The 22,953-nt window shown below is 36.0% G+C and overlaps 1 protein-coding gene across 6 annotated transcripts in view; it reads right to left on the reverse strand.

The window, feature by feature from the left end:
* Window positions 1-284: 284 nt before the first annotated feature.
* The window catches only part of ZDHHC21 (zDHHC palmitoyltransferase 21), a 44,288-nt gene continuing 21,619 nt past the window's right edge, over window positions 285-22,953 (reverse strand). For 5 of the 6 annotated variants that reach the window (XM_082336032.1, XM_082336029.1, XM_082336027.1 and 2 more), the window contains 3 exons: window positions 16,847-16,963; window positions 2,570-2,613; window positions 285-2,038 (listed from right to left, as the gene is read on the reverse strand). In XM_082336032.1, coding sequence (XP_082192158.1) covers window positions 1,906-2,038; window positions 2,570-2,613; window positions 16,847-16,963 — 294 coding nt within the window. In that variant the 3' untranslated portion in view covers window positions 285-1,905. The remainder of the gene's footprint in view (window positions 2,039-2,569; window positions 2,614-16,846; window positions 16,964-22,953) is intronic. The other variant, XM_082336031.1, reaches the window with a different exon arrangement.

Below are 22,953 nucleotides of genomic sequence, written 5' to 3' on the forward strand. Positions count from 1 at the left end.
TCCTTAAAAAAAGAGAGCATATATCAACTACTTTGTAATGTGTATGCACATTCTTTTTAATTGCAGCCACTGCTCCAGCCTTTCCGTTCACTTTCCTCAAGCTTTCTTTTGTTTAAATATTGCTGCCAATACCATCCTAAAGAAAGTCTAAACTCACATCTGAAAATACTGTGAAAAAAATGGTTGAACACTAGGCTTCAAATTTAAATGAAGAAAATATTGCTCCTATTTTTAAAAGGAGAGGAAAAGTAAAAGCTAGTTCAAATGTTAGAAGTTTACAAAAGTTTAAAATTCAAGTGATTTTTAAGATGCACCTTTTGGAACTTTCAGTGGATCATCAAAATCCATTAATTCAATAAAGGGACACCCAACATTGGCAGAGACTGCATTAAGATTTTAAAAGAGCTGATCTAAAAATTCATTATGAATACCACTCATGACAAATCTAGACCCTCTTTTTGAATGAACTGTTCACAATTACTCTCTCCAAACACAACCTTGTATAGTACTTGCTGATTTTGTGCCTTTTATTATCCTGTTGCATGGTTGTCATTTAAGGTGGATCCTAGTCCTGTTAGACTAGACAACAACCACAGTAAGCAGCATCATGGAAAACACTGAAGCTGTGAATTTCTCAAAAATTCACGGAACTTTCAAAAATCACAAATATCTCATGCTGATATTTCTATAGATACAGAGTGCTATAATAAGTTACATAATTTTTCCAGATACAGCAAAGCTGAGCCAATACTTTGGGAATCGTTGTCATTTTACCAGATGTAATCTTAAGGATGCTTTCTTTGGTTAACTACTTCCATACTTAAAGGGCCCACAACAAGCTATCATACATCAACATATTACCCTATTAAATCAGTTAATATACTTTACTATACATGTTAGTAGCAAATATCTGTATTTATGTATAAATATTTTCACATATTTTCACATATATTTCCCATATACAAACACTTAGACCAATTCCAGCTAATCATGACTAAACAAAAGTAAATATAAAATTTGTAACTTTATTGACAATATACTCTTCTTTATGGTACATTATGCTAACGAATTAAATCTGTATTTTTAAAAAGTAATAATTCTAGTATTTGCACCATACAACTTCTTTGTTGAATTATTGCAAAGAAATCCTTGGGATATAGGGAAAACATGCTTTCTATCTGCATATTTTACCCTGGAATATTTTATCGCTTTTATTGACATAAAGACACAATATTTTTCACTAAGATCATATCTATGCAGAAAGATAACTGTAAGATATAAGATCTCTCTATATAAACACATACATTTACGTGTATTTATAAAAACCTCTCTGAGAAAGGTTTAGGAAGAAGTCTGCCTCAGTTTTAAATGTTACCTTTTATAGTGCAGTGCTGCAGGATTACTGTTGCAGATCATAAATAAATGGCAGTATCAGGGAATTTTAAACACATGTAGCAGAAAAAAAGACATGAATATTATCTAGACAGACCTACTGATAAAAAGACTAAAAAAAAGTCAAGGCAGAATAAGACACTTAGTGGGAAAGCTAACAATCAATGTAAACTTCAGTGTTTCCTACCAAAAAAAAAATCAAAAGAGACAGTATCAAACAAATAGAGTAAGACTGCATTCCAGTCATTTGGTTTTGGTATTTACCTCAAAGACAAAAGGAATCCTTTTCGAAAGTTAATTTGAAAGTAAATATGCCTAAAGTTAAACACACAACTTGTATTAATCTCAGAACAGAATCAAGCCCACTATTAAAATAAAGCCTGGGGCACATCGTGATGCCTACGATTGGTGGGTAGATTTTAATTTACTTGAAGACTGTCATAGTCCTATTATCATAAAACCTGTAACGCACTTCCAGCATGGAGGACCCATCTGTGCCCACCATCCATCTGTTCAGACGTGATTGGCAAAGTGGTAGGGAACTCGCAGTGGTTGCCTCTGCCTGAAAGGAATAAACCACAGGATCTTCCAGCGAGTGCCAAAAACTTCTGAGAAGGTCTGCTGCCATGGCTTTCGGGGCCTCGATCTACAGAAGACAGCATTATTAGTGAAAGACAGCACGCCCATGGTGCACTTCAGTCAGCTAGAACAATGCAGGTTGGCTGGGGATCCATTACTGGACGCTGATGAATTGTGTCCCAGCATCACAAATACAGCTTTTCTTTCATTATGGCACGCAGCTGAGACTTAACTTTGGAGAACAGAAACTATCTGTGTCGTCAATCAACTGAAGGCAACTTCTGAAGCAGAGGAGAACCTCAGAATCAATGAAATGTATGGCAAGACACAGCAGAAAGTGTCTTTTGATCTGTACTTTTGAAAGAAAATATAGTTTCGCTGGCTTTGGAAGGAATGGGAACAATGTGAGGCTGCTTTGTGTACAACCAATATTAAAAGATTAGTGAGCTGCTGCTAAAGATAGGAAGTACAAGGCACAGTACCATGCAGAATAATCTTAACAGTGCCTTCGATTCCTTTTCGCTCTCACACAGTCAAAAAAAGCAGCTACCCCTTTAGCTTTTCAGCAAATAAATGTAAAAAATTTTACAGCACTTACATGTCTTCACAACAGTTTGACATTTTTTCTATACTTGTAGTATCCTGTTGAAGAAAAGAAAACACAATGAAAAAGTATTTATTTACATTCCTAACTGTTAAAATGTCATTATCAAAGCAACTAAATAAAGCAAGGAATCAATTCTTAGCGTACACTGCTTTGGCATTAGTCCAGTAAGTTACATATTACTCATACGCCGTATTAGTTTTAAACAGCTGTGAGATTATACATGCAAATTTACTCAGTCTGTTAAATGATTTTTACAAACGTGATGTGAAACTATACTGTGTAGTTTTACTACGATAGCACATACCACAGAACGTCAACAAAAACTTATAGCATTATTACAGCTAAAATTAATTTATATATTACAAATAATTCATGGGACATGTAGAATTAATGTGTGTAAGACACACTCTTGCCAAACTTTTCACAACCACCCATTCCAGACTTGGAGTAGTCTGCTGAGACAACCACAGGAAAATTTTAATAAAATGCAGCCATTAACAGATGTAGTATTTTGAAAAGCAGAAGCTATTAAGAAGTTTTAAAATAGTTATCTTCATTAATATTATAATGCAAACAGCACCACTAAGAATATACCATCCATTTCCATAGTCTCTCCAGGTAAATACCAAATATAAAAATTATTCTCTTAAAATGTAACAAAAACTAAATAATGTGCAGAGTGAAGGCAGTAAATTAAATTCATACTTTACTTTTCTGAACATGATTAATTCAATGAGTCACAAAATTTTATAATTAACAAATCAATTTAAGCTTAGATCACCCCCAAATAAAACTTTTAAAACTACCAGCAGTACTTTTTTCTCACTTTCCCACTATATATTTAAGAAAAAAGCTTGCTTTGTGAGTATCACTTCAATTTTAACTCCAGCAGTATTAGTGTTTTCAATGCACATTCATAGTTCACTATGTCCCAAAATCACTTACGAGGTCCAAAATACAATAATTGAAATATTTCTCATGGTTCCATCTCCTTTTCTTGGCAGCTTGCTATTTCCCTTTACTGTTCATTGATTTAGGCATGCACATAATGCACCTGTCAGATAACACTACCGTTTGAATGAAACAAGAGAGCTAGTCTCTATTGTCCCAGCCATACAGAGACACAAGGGCTGTGGTTTAATTAGGCTGCGACTTCATCGTCATCTGGAAACAGTACCTGGCAATAAAACCATACTGTGCTCTTTGATTGCTCCTGCCATCAGTGTATCCAATTCAGTGCAGGCACTGCTGGGATTCTGCCACCATCTTTCATAAAGCTTTGAAGGGGAAGGGTGAAATGTGAGTGGGGAATAACGTACAGGAAGCTGCTTCCCTGCTCCACCAGACAGGGGTGGCCTCAATTCCCCTTGCCGAATTTTCTTCTTCTAAATCCGCTTCCCGTCTCTGATGAGTTTTGAAACAGGATCCCTTACCACATGTTAAATGGCAAAAATCTTAATGCTGCCCACGACCTACCCAGCTGAATTCCAGATGCACTATGGCAAAGGAGAGAAGTCCCCTCTTCTCACGCCAGCCCACTAGGATGCACAAGTTCTTCCCCGTTTGTGCAGAGAAGGCATGCCCACAGCCAACTACATAAACGATTCTGGCCCCATCACTAGGTGGATCTGAACAACTGCTCAATAGTGAGAGAGGACAAGACGGGAGGCAGCAGACGATAAATACTGTCTGTTGTTTCGATTCCCATAGATAAACTGTTTCTCCTCTCTACCTTATGGGCCTGTCTAGCGTATTCCCCCTCACCTGCCACAGGTGGCAGGAAAGCATTACAAGACACAAGCCATTCTCCTTGTTAGGGCAGGACCTGACTGCACAGCCAAGGGACATTCTGTTTCCTTGGGCTGGCTTTTTGTCCAACTCAGAACAAACACCACCTTTTCTGACCACAGAAAAGCATAGCTTTCTGAATAGAAAGGACTAAATAAACACAGATACTACTTCCATGACATTTCAGTGAGGTTGTAACAGCATTTTCATGAGGTGCTGTAGCTCCTTCCATAACTGCAAAAACATCTCAGCTCTAGGAATTATCCTCTGGTCACATCAAAGCTGCCTATCTGACAGTACAAAATAACAGTGGTGTGTTTGAAAGCAATGATTGCTAACGATTTTTTGTACAACAGTTGCATGCTAGTCCAGACTATGATTGATTCCTAGCTATCAAAAGATTTATGCTATCATTTCACAAAAGGAGCCTTTAAGCAGCTTTGGGTGCCGAAGTAGCATAACAAAATAATACCTTAAACATGGCTCTTTGCTATGTTTCTCCATATTGTTTATTCATTAATACATTTGTACTGCTCCCTAAAACACTGTATCTGAGATTTTTGGAGGAATTCCCAGGTTGGGAACCGGGCGTTGTATTTCTTTTTAATTGTTATCATGGCATGTTATCAAGACCTGAAAGATGCTTATCAGGATCTGCATCTCTCAAAAATGTAACCCATTAAATTAATGAACTAAGGGAAAGCACCAACAGGAACTGCAGAAAATGACTGTAAGAAAAGACTGTCAAGCTTCCACACCTTTAAAACATACTGAGGATTTTAGTTGGATAGGAAGTCGAAGGAAATCCTCCCTTCCTTCCTTTCTTCCTTCTTCTTCCATTAAAATACCAACATCTACTTTAGAATACTTTTGCTTTACAGTAAAGGAATTGGGACTGAGCGGTGAATCCTTTGCTTCTGGGATACTTTTTCAGAATTAAAAAAACTTTATAGCCACGTTTTAAAAGCTGTGAACTAGGGCTGGAGGGAATGGGAGGAAACATCTCTCTCTGAAGTTCAGCTGCTTAACAAGTGCTGGTGACTGAACCTGAGAAACCAAATTCCCCTCACAGCTTCCCTCCCCCAACACTGCTGCCAAACAGCTGGGCCCATTTGAAATGTACTCTCATTTGAGAGTGAACCAATTTACCTTTTCACATGAAAGTGAAACTTCACAGCACCCCAGGAAACTCAGTAGCCCCTCTGGAGACAGGAGAGGAAGGAAAGGGAGAGGGCCACAGTTGAGTTTTGGTCGATTATTTAAGGCTTTCCTCTCAGACAGATGAATTTTTCTTCCTTTGGAGACAGGAGGACCAGAATAACCACTATTCTTCTGAATGACAAGGTGTTCTGTTCGTCAACACACCTCACGAATGGCTTTCAACCAGAATATCATCTGTCTTAATTATGCATTTCATGTATACCAAGGTTTTGCTACAACATCAGTATTACTGTGTTCAGCCTAAGAGGCTTTGGCTGTCTGCATCTACTACCAGCTCGGATTACTATCAATACAAATACAACTCTGCTAAGATTTTTTTTTTTCCCCAGACTCACAGCTAATGCTGATGTTAAAATCTGTTAGAGTATTGACACTCATCCGAGAGTTGAAAATAACTTGGTATGGGCAAACATGGCATATCTATTGGGTCCTAGTAATCTCTATCTCCAAAAATCCCATAAAATTTACAGTTGCATACAAGACAAAATTGACTAACCCACAACTGATTAATTTCACATGACGGGTCATCTGGGCCCCCAAAGTCATCATCCAGATTGGAAACAACAATTGTTCCTGCACCTGGTTATTCAGAGATACATACCCACTGATAAGCATCTTAAAGCAACTAGGAAAAAAAATCATACCTTAGTGAGAAAGGCAAAAGAAATTAGAGGAAATAAACACAGCAATCATTAACAACATATCACTTTAAAACAAAAAGAAAAAGGGCAAAGGGTTCAGATTCTGCTGAGGGGATGAGGAATGTTTTTTAGCTTTGAGGACTTACTACAAATCTGCAAGAGCAGCTCGACTGCTCTAAGTAAAGTAAGCTACCGCCACAGCTAAGACTTATGAGAGGAATGGAGAGACACGTGTAAGTGCACCGACTGAATTCTGCAGACCAACTTAAGATTCATTTGCAAATGAATGCATCGACCTTAACTACTAAGAGGAATATATCTGTCACATCTATAATTTTTAATTAGCATAAACAACTGCCTGAAAAAACAGATTTTTTAAAAAGATCACATGCACTGTTTAACAAACTGTGCTATAAGATGGGATTCATCATTAACTAATTTATCATGGAAGAAGCACATGGAAAGAATATTTTCCTCTTACTGATTCATATTTTCCAAAGGAGAAGCTGTAATCTGTAACTCGCAGGACTAACTCCAAAGCACGCAGCCACAATCTCTGGTTCAATTTTTCTTCTGTGTTTGCTTAAAGTGACATGTAATCAATACAGCTTTATTTAATATTTGCAATAGAAGAATGTAAGCATTATGCTATGCTTTCTTAATATAGTATTTTCAAATACTCAGTGTATAAGAATCAGCAGGAAAGCATGATAAAGCAGAAAGAGAAAAAAACAAACAAAACCTGCAAGCCTTCCTGGATTTGCAGCCATTGCTGTTATCCAAAAGTGCAAGACAACATATCCTCTATGGAACAATGCATTTTTTCATTCCTTCTTCCTAACATTGTTTCATTGCGTGCATGTAAATGACAGGTGAGCAACTGAAGAATATAAAATATTGAACATCTCATAGAAAGAATACTTCGTATTTCAGAAATTTTCCTTTTTGGCACTAATTACATTTTGGACTTACATTTGGCCACTTCTTAGCATTGTTTTCTTAACCTAGACTTCTCACATAAGATAATATGATTAATTTTACCAATTACAATTAGGTTCAGCCTGAAAATTACTAGTTCAGTTTTAACTTCAAATCCCTAAATCAGAGAATTGTGTGCAAAATGAAAAATGAAGCTACACTATGTTATATCTAGGGAATACTGCTACACTCCTCTATGCTCTGATGAATTTAGTTAAATAGATTTCCAGTGTATTTGTCAGATATTAGAAAATTATTCAATGAAAAGGAAACATCTGATAACAAATTAGGAACACATCTACAAAGAAGTGATACAAACAGATCTCTTTTCTTCAGTCAAAATCCATGGTGTGTTAGGTGCAGATAGGTGCCTGACAGCAAGACACATGACAAAATGTATTATTTTTCTTGATACTTACCAATACCTTCTTAAGACAAAAATATTAAGAGAAAATTGCTCAGGAAGGCTAGCTGTTCCTTCCTCACCCAGAAGCCATTTTAATGGTCTGATGTCTAAATCTGGCAAGCAACATTTAAACAAAATGTACTCAGCTCCCAGAACACTCAAACATCATTATTATAGTTACTTGTTTTCAATTGGTTAAAGGTACTTCTTTTACTGCTTAGAAAACAACTGAGTTGTAAAAGGACTTCTTCCTTGAGTGATGAACAGGGGATATTTTTGGCATGATATTTTTGACTCTCTGCACAGTATAAAATCTCTTTGTCTAAATTTTCTAACTTACTCTTTTCCTCAATAATATTGTAAATAATTGATTTCAATAAAAGTATTCCCACTTTACCTAAAACCATGTAGTAATCTAAATAAAACAGATGAGATCATTTGCCACTTAGTGTGTCTTACTCTTGAATTTATTCTTATATTTTAAATAGCTCATGGAAGAAGTTTTTTAAAAATAAACTAAAATTTTATTTTGCTGGTAAATAGGTGTTTAAGACTGTTAGGATACATTCACTAAAAATGTTAAACCAACTGTTAGTCTGTTTGAGAAAAATAAGGTAAAGATACAAAAGACTTTACACAGTTAACAAAATCCCATTCACAGACCAGGGCATCACTCATTCCTGACAATTTAATTTATAGGACTTTATGCAGTCTTCTAATAGGAGATTTACCTATAGGTGGATTAAAGGTAGAGACAGTAAAAGGGTTAAGAATAATGGGGAAGATACAGACAGACAATGTTAACATGAACTTATTTTCTATTACAGCTCTAATTTCAAATTACTATTGGGGTTTATACTTTATATACCTTTTGCTCTCCCTCTTCATATCTTACACTTTATTATAACCAGGTAAAGCATACATTTGCCTGGGAATCCTGATTTCCCCTTCCAATCCTAATTTCTTCTGTGGTAAACTTAATTATGAGGATTAATAATTCCTTGATTACATTTCTGCCATATTTGAAAAAACAGGAAAAGCCCTTAGCTTTTCACTAATCAAAACAGTATTTAATAGATTATCTGATTAAAGATATGATTACAAATATTCTTAATTATAAGATACTTATTTTTAAAGACAAAAAGCATTTTAGCACAACTAGATCACTTATGCACTCCGTATATTAAAACAGCATTGGATCAACACTACAAAATATGCAGAGAATTAAAAAGCCTTTGGTTTTATTAATTGAATAACTGCAGTTACATTTTCATTATTTTGCATTTCAACCTTTGTAAAATTTTGTCTGACCTACTGGTTAAACAAAGAATTTCAAATTTTTCACCAGCATTTTTATTGTTTGCATTTCATTTTTGCATTATATTCTTAAATTAAATGATACTCCTAAAGAAAATTAACTGCTTCAAAATATTCCTTTGGGATAAATATATCAGAAAATTAATTTGTACAACTTCCATCTTTTTCTGATTTCCTTAAAAGGAAGTTTTTGTCCTTTTGAGAAGAAAAGAAGCCCTGAGCAAACTGAATACGTTACTACATGCTCACTGTAAATATCAGTCATACTAATGAAAATAGTTAAAACATATGAGTTAGTAAGTCCAAGACGTTTACGTGGAGATGGATCTGTCTATAAAATTGACAAAAAATAGCTAGTGAAATACATTTGCTACTTGAAGGTGAAAAGAAGAAACACTGCAACAATAATAAAACATAGCACTTATGAACATTTTAAAATGCTTCTTAGGGGAAAAATCTATGTGGTAGGCATCATCTTGTGCACCAGACAGACTGTTGAACACCAGCTGTTAAACTATTATTTTCCCTTCCATCCTCCCCATAGCAAATAAAGGGAAATTTCTCTCTACCACATCCACACAGTACTGATGCACCAGGATATTGGCATATCACTGTACGCCATTCAAACAGTTAATTAACAGGAAACCCTGGTAGCATTAATTAAATTAATAAAGTCACTGTCCACTTAGTTTATGATAATACATCCACTACCTTGCACAGAGACCACATGGTATCTATTAAATTTATAAAAGCCTATCCATTACATAGTTCTGCCCCAGAGAAACAAGTTAATTACTAAATAATTTTAATGAAAAATTTTTCTCTGCAATACTAACACACAAAAATCACATAAAATCATATTTGATGGACTATAGTGGAAAAATAAATAAAATTTCATTAATGTTATATAAATATTTTGTTTGAACATATGGAAAAATGAAATCACAAACTGTTTATTTCAAATATAAATAAAAAACAATCAAAGGTAATCCTTTAAAATTAGGGTTCAGATTAGTCTCTGCAAAGGATGCTGTTTAACCGAAACATCTGGTAGTGTTACGTTGAGAGACAGGCCTTTTTAACTTTGGAAATGAGATTAGTAGATCAGTTATTTGTAAGTGTCCAAGTAATTTCTAATTATTTTATCTGGGTCACAGATAATCCGCTTTTACAGGGCTCCCACAATGACATCAGAGGATCACTGCTGAACTGATTATCCTGTTACCTTCCACCATCCATGGGAAGACGGGATTTTCCTTTTGTACAGAGGAAGAGAAAGAAGTGGCTGATTGCTTCAGACAGGTGGCAGCCAACAAAACAAAGAACAACACAGATCTTGAGAGGAAGAAAATCTCACATATGCAAAAGGTACCAGCCTTAAAAAAGGTCAGCAAACTGAATACTTCTTAGTAGTGTCTGGTGCAATTTAAAACCTCGCTAGATATGAACAAATATCAAAATAATCAGACAAGCCATTGTTTAAAAAAGCATGCCATACTATTTATTACTTGTTCAATCAAACATAACTGATATCAGAATCTTACTGTATAAATAGAAAAACTGTTTTATAACATCATTTCATTGTTGAAGTGAAAGACATACAGAAGTACTTTCTTAAAGCAAAAATGGAACATGAGTGAGAGAAATGCAAATGCCAGGGCTAGTCTTGTACTAATGCACACACAAGCATCCTCACAGTTCCACCTTTTTAAAAGAGCCTGAATTGCAGCTACCTACCTCCTACAATTATAAATCAGAAGCAATCTGTAGTTGATAAAAGACTTTTTTTTTCCCTAGGTGAATTTATGCCTTTTCCTATAAATAAATGAATAAATAGGCTATTTATGCCTTTTTTTAGGAAAACAAGCATCTCTTACATATTAAAATAGCAAATGACAGAGGACTTCTTAAAAAACACATCAAGAAAATATGTCTTGAGAAAGCAGGCAAGCTTCTGGATACCATTTGATTTAGCTTCCAATTAAATTTTATTATTTGATATGAGGATAACTACAGAAAAAAAGTAATTGGAAATAAAATTAAGTAACACAGATACGTGCTCCTCAAGATTTTCTTCTACATTAAGTGCAAAATAGTCTTTTCTAGATAAACTTTGCATTTGCCATTGCAATACGCTATCATTAATAGGTATAGGCAGTAGTTGCACAAGAAAGTGTATGCTTTGGATGTTTTTGGTGGAAAATTTAAAAACTTTCTGAAATGGAACTACTTATCTCAAGCAAAATGATAATTTATCTATAAATAGTATTTTTACTATTTATGACAAACCATCAAATAAAAACCCTCTACCTTCATGGAGTTTGAAAGTGTATATACTAGAGCTATCTTCTAATCCTATAGTGGTTGAGGCAAAAGAGGAAAAATTGCTTGCTGCAGTAGAAGCAGCTAGAAGTAGTCTGAAGCAAGGAGTACCAATAATTAAAAAAAAAAAACAACCAAAAACAAAACCAAAAATAAGATGTTATTCTCAGTAGGAGAACATTTAGTTTTTCTAGGACGCAGCTGACAAAAATCTTTTTTTGTTGGGTTTTTTTTACTTACTGTTTTATGCTAAGCTTTTACTTCTCAAGCAAAGTCATTAAAAACCAACATGCTGCCTGTAAGAATACAAGCTCATTTCCAGTTAAGGAATATAAAATTCAAGTTTGCACTACAAGCAATGACAGGGAATAGAGGACTGGAAAAGTAAGCGCAAAGCATGGAAGCTAAGCAGGCCTTCACTATAAATGCACAATCATTTTGGAAATTACATCAGACAGTGCTTTCTTTATGGGTGAAACTGATTTCTTCCAGCCAGTTCTCTAGAAACATGAAAATTATAAGTAAGAAGACTAATTACTATGCTGAGATTTTAAAAGGAGTATCTTCTTAGGATCTTAGCGTTCCTAAGTTAGGATCTTAAATTTCTCCCTATTCCAGAGACTTCTGAATTACAGAAAACTTATTAGAGAGAACTTAGATACCTCTGTTTCCAAAGTATCTAAATAAAAGTTCTCCAGGAGTGATCTCAGGTACATACTGGAAGAAGAGTTAAAATTCAGAATGATGATGAGAGTAAAGGCAAACAGAGCTTGGGGAAAGCAACTGGAGAAGGAGGATGAAAAGAGCCATGTGCCCCTTCTGCTAGAAGTGTGTTTCACATATGCTAGTTTCTAGGGAGAAAGCACTAATCCCATATACAGAGGCCACCTCAGCTGCTCCCCTCTTCATCAGAACAATTCATGTCAAAAGTTCCTCTAAGGACAGTTTTTGCCAACCAGCTGTTCTCCTCTCATTGTAGGAAGTCACCTCCCTTGCTCTTTGGCTTCCTGGACCTCCAGATGAGATACGAATAGCCTTGTGCTAATGATACCCTAATATTGATACCACAGTAAGAGAGGTGGTAAACCTACTCAGAGAAATTACTGCATGTTAGGTAACTTTGTCTATTAATCACCTTCTCAAGCAGCACAGCCTTAAGAACATTCTCTGTGTAAGAGCCAAATTTGAGTACACAAGTTACAAAGTTTTCATTTTTACCAGAGCGCACTTTTTCCAAGCATCTTACTATCTGTTGAACAGCCATGAAACTTGATAACAGCAGATTACATGCATTTTTTTCTTAAAGAACTTTTACATAATGGACCTACTGTTATACCCAATGGGAGTTATGCAATGATAGGCACGGATGAGTCAACTGCACACCACCACTGAATTCTGCAAAGTGCCAGCACACACAGCAGAATATTTCACCTGCACGTCATAATGCGCTTCTTTGCTTTCCTGTTTTAGCTACTGCTCTGTTCCAGAAAAATATGCTGGAGTATATCAGATATATCCTTTCTGTTACATATTCAATTGGACATTTTTTGACTTCTGAAAAAACTTATCAAAGAGGAGAAAATGCCAGTATTTCCCCTTAAAATCCTATTAAAAACTCCTGCTTGTTCTTATGGCTTGTCAAGCTATCACTTAGCTCAATTCTAGTAAAGAGCAACTCTGCTTATAAGAATGCTGTACACAAAGGTCACTTAATGCAAATTAATTCCATACATCCAACTTTATCTTGCTGCAGTGGCAAAAGGATAAACTTCCGTAAATATGAAGAATCAGCATGAGTGCTCTGATGCAGGGTACCTATCATGCTTCGTAATCCATGCTACATTCCAATCATTTACATATGAGCAGAGCCATCAGACTGTGGAAATCAACCATAAACAACAAAGCACAAATTTGCCATTTGAGGTCCTAGTTCCTTATTACTGAGGATGCTAAAGGAGGATGAACAACTCTGTGGTTTCATTACCCCTGTGTATGTAGAAGATACTGAAAGACTGAGAACCAGTGATTTTTTTAATATGCACATCCAATACTCCTGAAGAGAAGTTAGCCTTAGCTTTATATTACTCAGACAAAACAGAAACTATTGGCTTGGTTTCTGGAAAATTGTATCATGACCATCAAGCACCTTATGGAGAATCAGTAAGTTTTCCTACAAGAGGGACAAGGTTTGATAAATCTTGAGTTTATTTTTCTTTCCAAAAATACAATTTTGGCAGCATTTGCAATATAGGCAAATAATAACGTTAAACCCCAAAAACCAGAACTTGCTGAACTCATTTAGCAACAGTATGTATCAGTCAAAGTTTAGATCACAGAGCTGCAATGCTGATCGTCTCTATTATTTGAAAATAACTTTTATCTAGGAGCTGTGGAACTAATCTTGGCTTGATGTTAAATTGCAAACACAGGCATGGAGCATGAACTAGGAAAATGTTTGTTATCTGTTTTCCTGTAGAAGCACAAGTAAGACCTGCTCTGCTTCACCTTTTTCAAAAGGCTCATGCTCTTGTCCACCTCTCTTGCACACATCTCTGGACAGCTTCAGCAATCACTGAAATTAATGCTTTCAAGAACAGCTATGGAGCAATTAATATAACATGAATGCTTTAACTGTGCATATCTATGCCTTCAAGTGTTTGAGTTTCTTTTAATTTAACCTCAAATCTGCATTATTACACTGCAATGATTATATTCTGTTGTTAAATAAATTTTGATCTGTACCTTATACTAGGTAAAGCTTAATTTCATCATTAATTCATTATTTTTAATAGAGCTCATTTCAAGTACAATTTGTTTAGTTTATACAGGAAGGTTAAATGCTGAACAGTAGCTCCAGCACAGTACATGGTAAGAATATCACTGTCTCTTAGTGATCACGGTTCATTGCTTCTACAGGACTCGAATATCTTCCACGCTGTGCGCTCAGCACTGTGAGTGCGTATACCCAGTTTCTTTGTTTCCCTATTCTATGCATCATAGGCGTGTCTTTGGGGAGCCCGCATGAGAAGCTACTCACTCATCTGCTGCCCTCTCCTCTGCCTTTTCCATGGCTTAGCCAAAGTTGTTTGTAAGTGCTTATGGAGGAAGCAAATCCCCACACTACAATGCTGACAATCAAAAACCATTTGTACAGAAAGATTTTCTGACACAACTTGCAGGCTAAACACAACCTCTCCAAACAGATTTGGCTTTGTTCGTTTGAAGTCTCACTAGTTGTTCCCAAGCAGATTTCCCCAAAATGACTGTATTGTTTATTCTTGCCAATTCTATACTCATGAAGAAAGGAATGAAAAGGAAGATGATTGTGTTGCTGGCATGGAAATGCTTTGAGCGGGAGATGGACTAGATGACCTACATTCTTCAATGAGTCAATGCAACAGCAGCCACGTGGTGTGAATGAATTAGTGGTTGGAGATCCCAGTAATGGATTTCTACTTCCCCAGTAATCCCAACCCAACAGTCCCAAACCTAAAACCTTGCCCATATGAGGCAAGCAGAATAGCCCCTCTGCTACAGGCAGGGTGCGGTGAGAGGCCCTAATGCAGAAGATCTGTACTTTCCAGAATCTGCCTCTCATGGTCCATCCATATCTGCAATTACTGTGGTGTGTTTGCTTCACAAAGTTTGGCAAAGAGGACAAAAGAGAGTATCCAGGCTTGCTACAGCTCAGTGATCCCCAGAATTATGATTTGAGCACATAAAAGGAAGTTGGACTTGAAAATGGTATTAGCCCACATCTGTTCCAGGGTAGTGGCCAGCTCAGTAAGTGCAATGGGACGTACTTCGCAGTGTATTGTACAACTGACATAGAATAAATGGGCTTTACAGCACTTTATAAGAGTTTGCAGTGGTGACAGCAGCCTGACAGTGTTAAGGCTCAGAACATTGAAAGCACATACTGGGAATTCATGCCTGCTGCAGAGGTAGCACAGTTGGTATCCTGTGTCAGAACAGAAATTGTCTCAAGTTTCAGGTGTATCTGACAGAATCAGGTTCAGTCTGAAAGGTTTTTTTTTCATATATACTAATAGTATCTGAATGGATGCTGATAGCCACTGCCAAAATTTAGTCCAGCTTCTGGCATCACATAGAACAGAATAGCAGACTTGGATTTTGTTCCCTGTTTTCTTCTGTATCATTTCTGCGTTTTAGTGTAGTACTGATCACATGGCTTCTTGTTCCTTCTCAGGTATCCATTTAACAGAGACTAAAAAGACATCCACATTTCAGCATCTGAACTCGAAGGCTCCCTGAGTTTCTGTCTCTCCTACTACTGGGAGTGAGGGTGAGCAGAACTCAGGTGTCTACACCACTTCAGCTAGATACCCAGCAAGGCACAGTATCGGATTAGAAAAAAATCCCAACTCTAGAGGACACAGACACAAAGGTTGTGGGCCAGCATTTAAACAGGGAGGTGAGAACCTGTCAGCAAGACCCTGGAACAGAAATCAGGCACACAGTAAAGGGGCACAAAGGTAAATCTGGAGACCTGAGGGCTGACAGAGAGTGCAGAAAGCAGTCTGGTAAAGCAGCTGGAGGATGGCAAAAATAATACACAGTGTAGCTACTGTCGCACAAAGAGCAGAAGGCAGTAAACTTATGTAAAGGTAATACAATAAAAACATTAAGCAATATTGTTGTTTTATCTAACAGAAGAAAAAACTGTACAGTAATTCTTGTACTTTATTCCATACAAAGGAAATTACATAATACAGTTAGGTTTTCCATTATGCACCTACAAAGGTTAATACTGTGTAAACCCTCATGATCCCAAAATGAAATCTCAGGCAGATCTCAACCAGTTGTAGTCATAAAGATGCTGTCATCTTGTATGTTATTGTCTTTAAAAAAATTTTTGCAGGCCAGATCATACACCCTTTCAGACATGTACAGATCCAACTAATATACTCTCTCTGTTCAACACTGCAGTACTTCGAACCCTTCTATGGATTCTCAAGATAACTTTACAGAATTCAGTGGCAGTGATTAACCTCTAATGTACAGAACAGGATGTTACAGCAACAAAAGCTTGTTTATTGTAGATATTTATTGCATTACCAAATTCATTTAACTGGAAAATTTTTCCATGCAGAGGATTTTTTTTCTGTACCTTTAAATACAGAACATGCATTTGGACTGTAAATTGTACATGATTCCATTCCACAGTTTAGTAACTGAAGAGATATGAATGTAAGCATATTTATTAAAATACTTAACAAAAAGTCTGTGTTTTCAGAATGTGTGATTTATCAGTGGGCCTCACTGTCACAAAGTATAATGAGACCAGGGCACAAAAATCAAAACCCACAAATACGTACCTTGTACACTGCACAATTCCAGGACAATGTATGGTTTTATTTTACTAATACAAATCAGGAAATTGCCTAGATAGGTGAATTATTCTGTTTGTTAGAAGGCTTCTTAAGACTTCCTTGGAGACAAGAGCACATACCAAATAGATGCCACATAGTGCAAGCGTTTCTCTATTCTTCCCTTAGATTCAATCTGCTTTTCTGCTTTTATTAATTTTATTGAAAATAAAACTAATATATACTTCTAAAATTAGATACTTACAGTGAAAATACCCATTAGCTGAGTGTAAAAGAGTCCACTTATTCCACCTAATATTATTAGACCCATGAAGGCAGATATTCTTAGGAGAGCAAGTTCATGTCTAAATACAAAAACATCCTAGAACAAGACAGAAAGAACAGAGAGACTTTAGCACTTACAAATTAATTTAAGTCTTTGAACCTTGTGGAAATACTGGATAAGAGCTGTTCCCAGAGACTTACAGCTAAAGGCAAATACTGGATTTTTGAGCTACACTGCAAATCATTGATACATTTATGTGCTAAAATTATAAACCAATAATCTTTTATTAATACATGGAAACAGTTGGGGTTTTTCTCCCAGACTGTTGAAAAACCTCATTCAGGTATTTAAGGTTTGGGAATAGATTGAGCTCAAATGGGTTATTCTTGAATCTTCCATCTCAAACTGTGCCAGACTGCTACACACAAGTTCCAAAACATAAGAAAACCATTCTGTTAAACGTTCTGACTTGTAAGACTCCTATATCTCGGCTCCAAGCCACAGCAAATTTTGTTTTAATATCAACTCTTTTGTAATAAAAATAATAACATTCCTTGCTTGACTCTTGAAAATGGTACCTACAAAATCCAATTATCTGTATTGGACTGGTCTCACTGTAATGCTGTCTGTTATCCAACGTAAACTTATCTTCATCTTTTGCATTTTGGCCGTAAGTGGATTATTATAACTTTGGATATGGGTGCACAACCAAGTTGCTTCAGGGTACAGGAGAATATGAATTTACTGTATCAGGTGCTCTGGAAAGCCTGCTCTCACCCAACAGAAAATATGAAAAGTGTAAGAGAGTTTTATAGATCTTTTTCAAAGGATAAACCACCTTATTTTTATCACAGGAAAACACTTATACATGGCAGTTACTGTAGATGTACTGCAAGTTCACACCCCATCTTACCCTTTGATAATGAGTTAACACACCCATTCTCTTATTTATAAGTTACGATTATGTTCTCAAGGCTGTCTTTTGAATGTACGCATCTGTTTTTCCACTTAGAAAAGCCAGATCACAGCAGGAAACTATTAAAACCTTTCAAGTAAACTTTAAATTACAACCAGAACACAAAAGTGAACTGAATGAAAAAAAAACAAAAACAAAAACAAAAAAAAAACCTGCTTTTGAACTTTCCTTCTTTACGTTCAACCAGTAGGACTTAAGGAAGAGGAATTCTTACATTCAGGAATGCTGGGTTTTAATTAAACAGAAAACAGTTAAAGCAAATTATATAGTAAAGAAGTCTGAATTTAGATTTAAATTATTTCCATGAAGGTTCAAAATATAAACCCAGGAAAAAAGTTTATACTGGCTACTAAAGCTGTGAAGAAAGTCAATATTTAATGAACAAGTAGGACTCGGTAGTTAACAAGCTAAAAAGAAAGCAAACCCCACCAGTCTTTGCTGAACTGGTAAGCCAGCTCTTGTTAGTATTGGCCTTTCTTGCTGCTGTAGAAAATATATGCTTCATTTTGATTTTTTTTAAACTCTTCTTATTCAGTTAACGAGTTAATTCAAAGTTAAATCAACTCAAAATAAAAGCATTCATACTAATCTTTATTCCCCTTCCCACCAGCCCACCAAAGCTTTAAAGAAAAGCAAGGTAAAACACAAGTTCTACTAGCTGTAAAATACTTTCTCTTCATATCTTCATAGGTATGTTGTTTTGTTATGTCAGAAATGTTTTAATGTATTCAAACTCAACTTGACAGAAAACAGTGAAATGAGAACAGTGCCAACAGTGAAGTCCCATTCTGGATCTATATCACATTCTCCCATTAGACGAAAGTTTATAACACAGCTCTTAGCATCCCTCCTAACCCTGTAATTAGAAGAGTTCCTTCTTTTGAGCATCATCTTCAGCAGGAAAAAGAGACATCACCCCACACATGACAACAGAAGATCTTGGCTAAAGAAGACATGTTCCGTTTTGCATTTGGCCCTTTTAACCCATGTTAAAACCAGAGGTACAGAAAAGGAAAAACCTTTCATAATGAAGACCAAGGAATACTACTCTGTCTTTCCTTCCTTCCTTCCTCCCTAAAAGATGAAAGCATCTACTGCAAAAGACTGGGGGTTGCTGAATTACTAGTGATAAGAGGTGACATCACCAACCTTTTTTCCAGCCATTACACAGCCCTAGGGGAATCAAAGTCTCTGAGGCAATTATGACCTGGAAACCAATACTGGGCCCTCACCTAGAAATCTGTACAGTCAGAAGAGCATTTTTCTATAGAAAACCAAAGTATATGCAGGAATAGTCTTTTGGTAATCAGACCTTAATAACACAGCTATTTTCACAATTCTGCATTGAAACAGAAACATGTGACTCCATGAAAATAGAAAAAAATAATGTTTTTAAAAATCCATTTAAATCACAGTAATAGTAATAATAATAATTATACCTTTAGGATAGTGTTGCTTTACATAAAAGCTCAATCCAGTTTGTTTTATTACTCCTTCTCAGAACTGACAAAAACATTTTTCCCAGCTAAGAAAAACAATTAAAGCTATAATAAATCAACCCACAAGACTAGTCAATAATTAATCAATTCCTCTTTCAATGTATTTTGAACAGATCCTCTTGTTCAAATACCATTTAGGACTCACCAGTTTCAGTGCAGTGTGAATACTGACACAGCCTGGCCCCCAACCTCCAAAATCACACTGTCTGTGCTAAGAGAAAGAGCTACACAGACTGAGGCACAAAGCTTAAGCACACATAAGCTAACATCACCAATGCATGAACTCTCTCTCATGGCACAATAAGGTTTCGTCCCACAGCAGCTTTTTTCCACATTGGGCCAGGCTGACATATGTGGCTTTGGCACAGATGTTAAATGCACAATTTTAACAAAGCGAGAGCTGCCCTTCAGGTAGCCCCTTTCTCCTCTCCTTTTTATCAACGTCACAGCCTAACTGCTCTGTCAAAACTTCAGTTCACATGGGTTGCTGCTGTTGTCTTTCTACTTAGTGTTTCCTACACAGCTCAGATGTGCACTCCCCCCAGGCTGTTGCCTGTTCTGAAGGTTTTTAAGTTCCATTTAGCCACTACTTCTATCCATCCAGTCAAACTGCAAGGATTCTTGGCTACTTATAAAAATGGATAGAAATCTGTACAACAGAAACTTGTCACAAAATACGAAACAAGGTGCGGGTCTGTAGGATTATGTTGAGGAATGGGTTACAAACCATGAGATCTGGCATCTTTATCTTAACAGACAATACCAAAACATTCCACAGAAAGCCAGTCTCCGTAACAGATTCACACAAGACTTCCTCAACCCCACAGCAGAACACATGCCATGTCTTCATTTGTGAGCATCAACTGTTACAGATGAATACTACCATTGACTAGGAAAACAGCTATTATAGCTTTATGCTATCATACAAGAGAGTGGTCAAAAACAATAACGGGTCCAGCTCAAGATCATAGTCAATGATATGACCACTGCTTCCAAATTCAACTTCCTTTTTACCCTGCTAACAACACCATAAAAAAGGCAGGAAAACATTTAACGGGTCCCTGCCATTTGCAGTACTGGCTTATTATTTTCAAGGGTTTACAGTATTCCTTTAAAAACAGCACACTCTGTACAGAGGAGAGAGCTTTCAGCAGGACCAACACAGGACTATTATATCTGTTCCAGAAGAGACAAAGTGAAAAACAGCCTTCTTAAATTTTCATTTACAATGTAAGATTCATTTATGTAACTTGATTCTTTACTGAATTATGATATTAACTAAATATATAAAGATACTTCATCTTTCTCTTGGGGAAGGGATACCTCATGTAACACATGCTAACCTGCTTGTCTATTCTCAGTTGCAAATGCCCAGGATGCCTGTCCCAGTCTGATGATAAAGTCAGTCTATCAACTTGGCTACCATAAAAACAGTGTAGAACACAGAACAAAGCCAGGCTGTCGGATTCAAAAAAGCAAAACAAAAAATACAGACTGCAGGTTTTTCAGGAAGCAAGAGGAAGGGGAGGTACAAGGGAAAAAAATTCGCTCACGTTAAGGAAAAAAAAAGAAAATTAATTCACAGAACACGAGCTGCATTCTAACAAGCCCTTTTGTAGAGATACTTATTATTAATAAAACCTGATGTTTATGTAAAGCACTTTTTGATTCAGGACTATTTCAGGTCTACTAAATGAGTAATTTTCGAGTCTGATTCATGACTGATTTGGTTTAAAGTGAAAATGGGAATAGTACTCTGATTCCAAAAATGATTTTCTACACAGAATTCAATCCGAAGTGATAATGCTGAAATAATTTCAGACTAGAACAGATTTTAAGAAAAAGCCACATAATCTTTGCATAAAAATGATACTATCAATACATTAAGTTCTAACAAAATGTTATCCTCTCAGTCATTCCTATCTTTTCTCTAAAGACCATGTATTTACTTTCTAAACTTAATTCAATATTCAGAGACTGCCCTTATAATTATACAGGAGGAGAGCAGGGTTAGGTTGGTTTTGCAGAACACTGAGAAGGAAAATTTTGATGTCTTTTCAAGTTTTTTAAAAACTCTCACATCCTGTAGGTCATTTCAAGACCCTAAGAGAAAAGACTTCCTTTAGATTATCCTTACAATATAAATGGACTTTGGATGATACATATTTCCAGATTTTAATTAATATTAGTTAATACATAATACTGAAATAAATATTACTGTAAATAATCTTCTCGTGAAGTCTATTGAATACTTCCCTACACCTTTTATTTGGAATTGGGAAACCAGAGTCCCAGACAGAGCGAGCTGATATTGCCACAACGCTTCCTCCATGATGTTTCCTCCCCCCTCTACCAACAGAGCTCAGAACACTTTAAAAACCAGTTAAGTAACAATATTTTCATAATATACAATGGATAACTGCAGAACTGGGAACAAAGTAAAATTAAACCAGAACAAAGGGGTTTAGGTTTTTATGTCAGTGTTATTTGCTATGACAATAATTCTAGCAAAATTTCTAGCAAACAGAATGTATCAGCAAAACTTCTTTTGCTGAAAAGATTAAAAGTGTTCTATGAATCAGGTAAAATACACTGCCAAAGCACTTATTATTCCTTCCACTTGACCAGCTATGTCTAGAATCTGTGCCAGCACAGCCATGTAGACAGCAACTATATAGTCATGAGAAGACTAGTATTTATTCTTGTCATCTGACTACCCACAAGACTGAATACTTCCTAAAAGATACAGACTTCCCGACCTTCATGTTTTTTAATGCAGATGCAAAACTAAGAACGTTCCAGACTTAGCCTCTGAAAATCACCAAAGATAGCAGAGGAACTCATATGCTGTTTTATTCGAATTATATATTTTGCTTCTATCTCACATAGACAATTTAATTACCATTTCCTTCACTTCTAGCAGTAATTGTACTCCTCCTGCTGGACAAACAGAGGCAATAACCACAATCCATCTTTCTGACAGTGTATCCATTACAAGAGCCAAGAATACTATGAAGCAATTTTCTGCTGTAAGACCTGAAGCTGAAAGATTGTATCTCTATTGAAATAGCTTCCTCCATTAGCTTTAAACCTATCACCCTTACCCTAGTATACTTAATTAAACATGTTTGGGTTTTTCTTACTTAATCCTTTAAAAATAAAAACACAAGTTTTCATTCAGAAGGAAATACTAACATGCATACAGTGATCATATTTTCATAATGCATTAATCAGTACTGTGATAAAATGATTATTTCACAACAGCATTAAAAGCAATTTTAATTCTACAGCTTCTGTGTTACGCACTATTTTATATCCAAAGAATAAAAATTAAGATGAAGGCACACCGCCAAAAAATTCACAAGTATTTTTAATGAGCAGGAAGTAAGCTAATCCCAGATGGCTCTTTAGAAAAAATTACCCAGTTTTTTGAATCTGTGCTAAACACTAGGCCTTGTCAATTCAGAAAAAGTAAGCTCTTGGTTACAGCCAAAATTTCAACAAAGAACAGCACTTCCGTGAAAGCTAGAAGGTACTGCAGTCTCTGGAATGCTATGGTACTTCAGCTTTAGCTAAAATAATCTTGCAGGATGTTTGCCTAAAAGCCTAAC

This window comes from Platalea leucorodia, assembly GCF_965183815.1.
Source record: "Platalea leucorodia genome assembly, chromosome: Z".
In the NCBI taxonomy this organism is placed as follows: Eukaryota; Metazoa; Chordata; class Aves; order Pelecaniformes; family Threskiornithidae; genus Platalea; species Platalea leucorodia.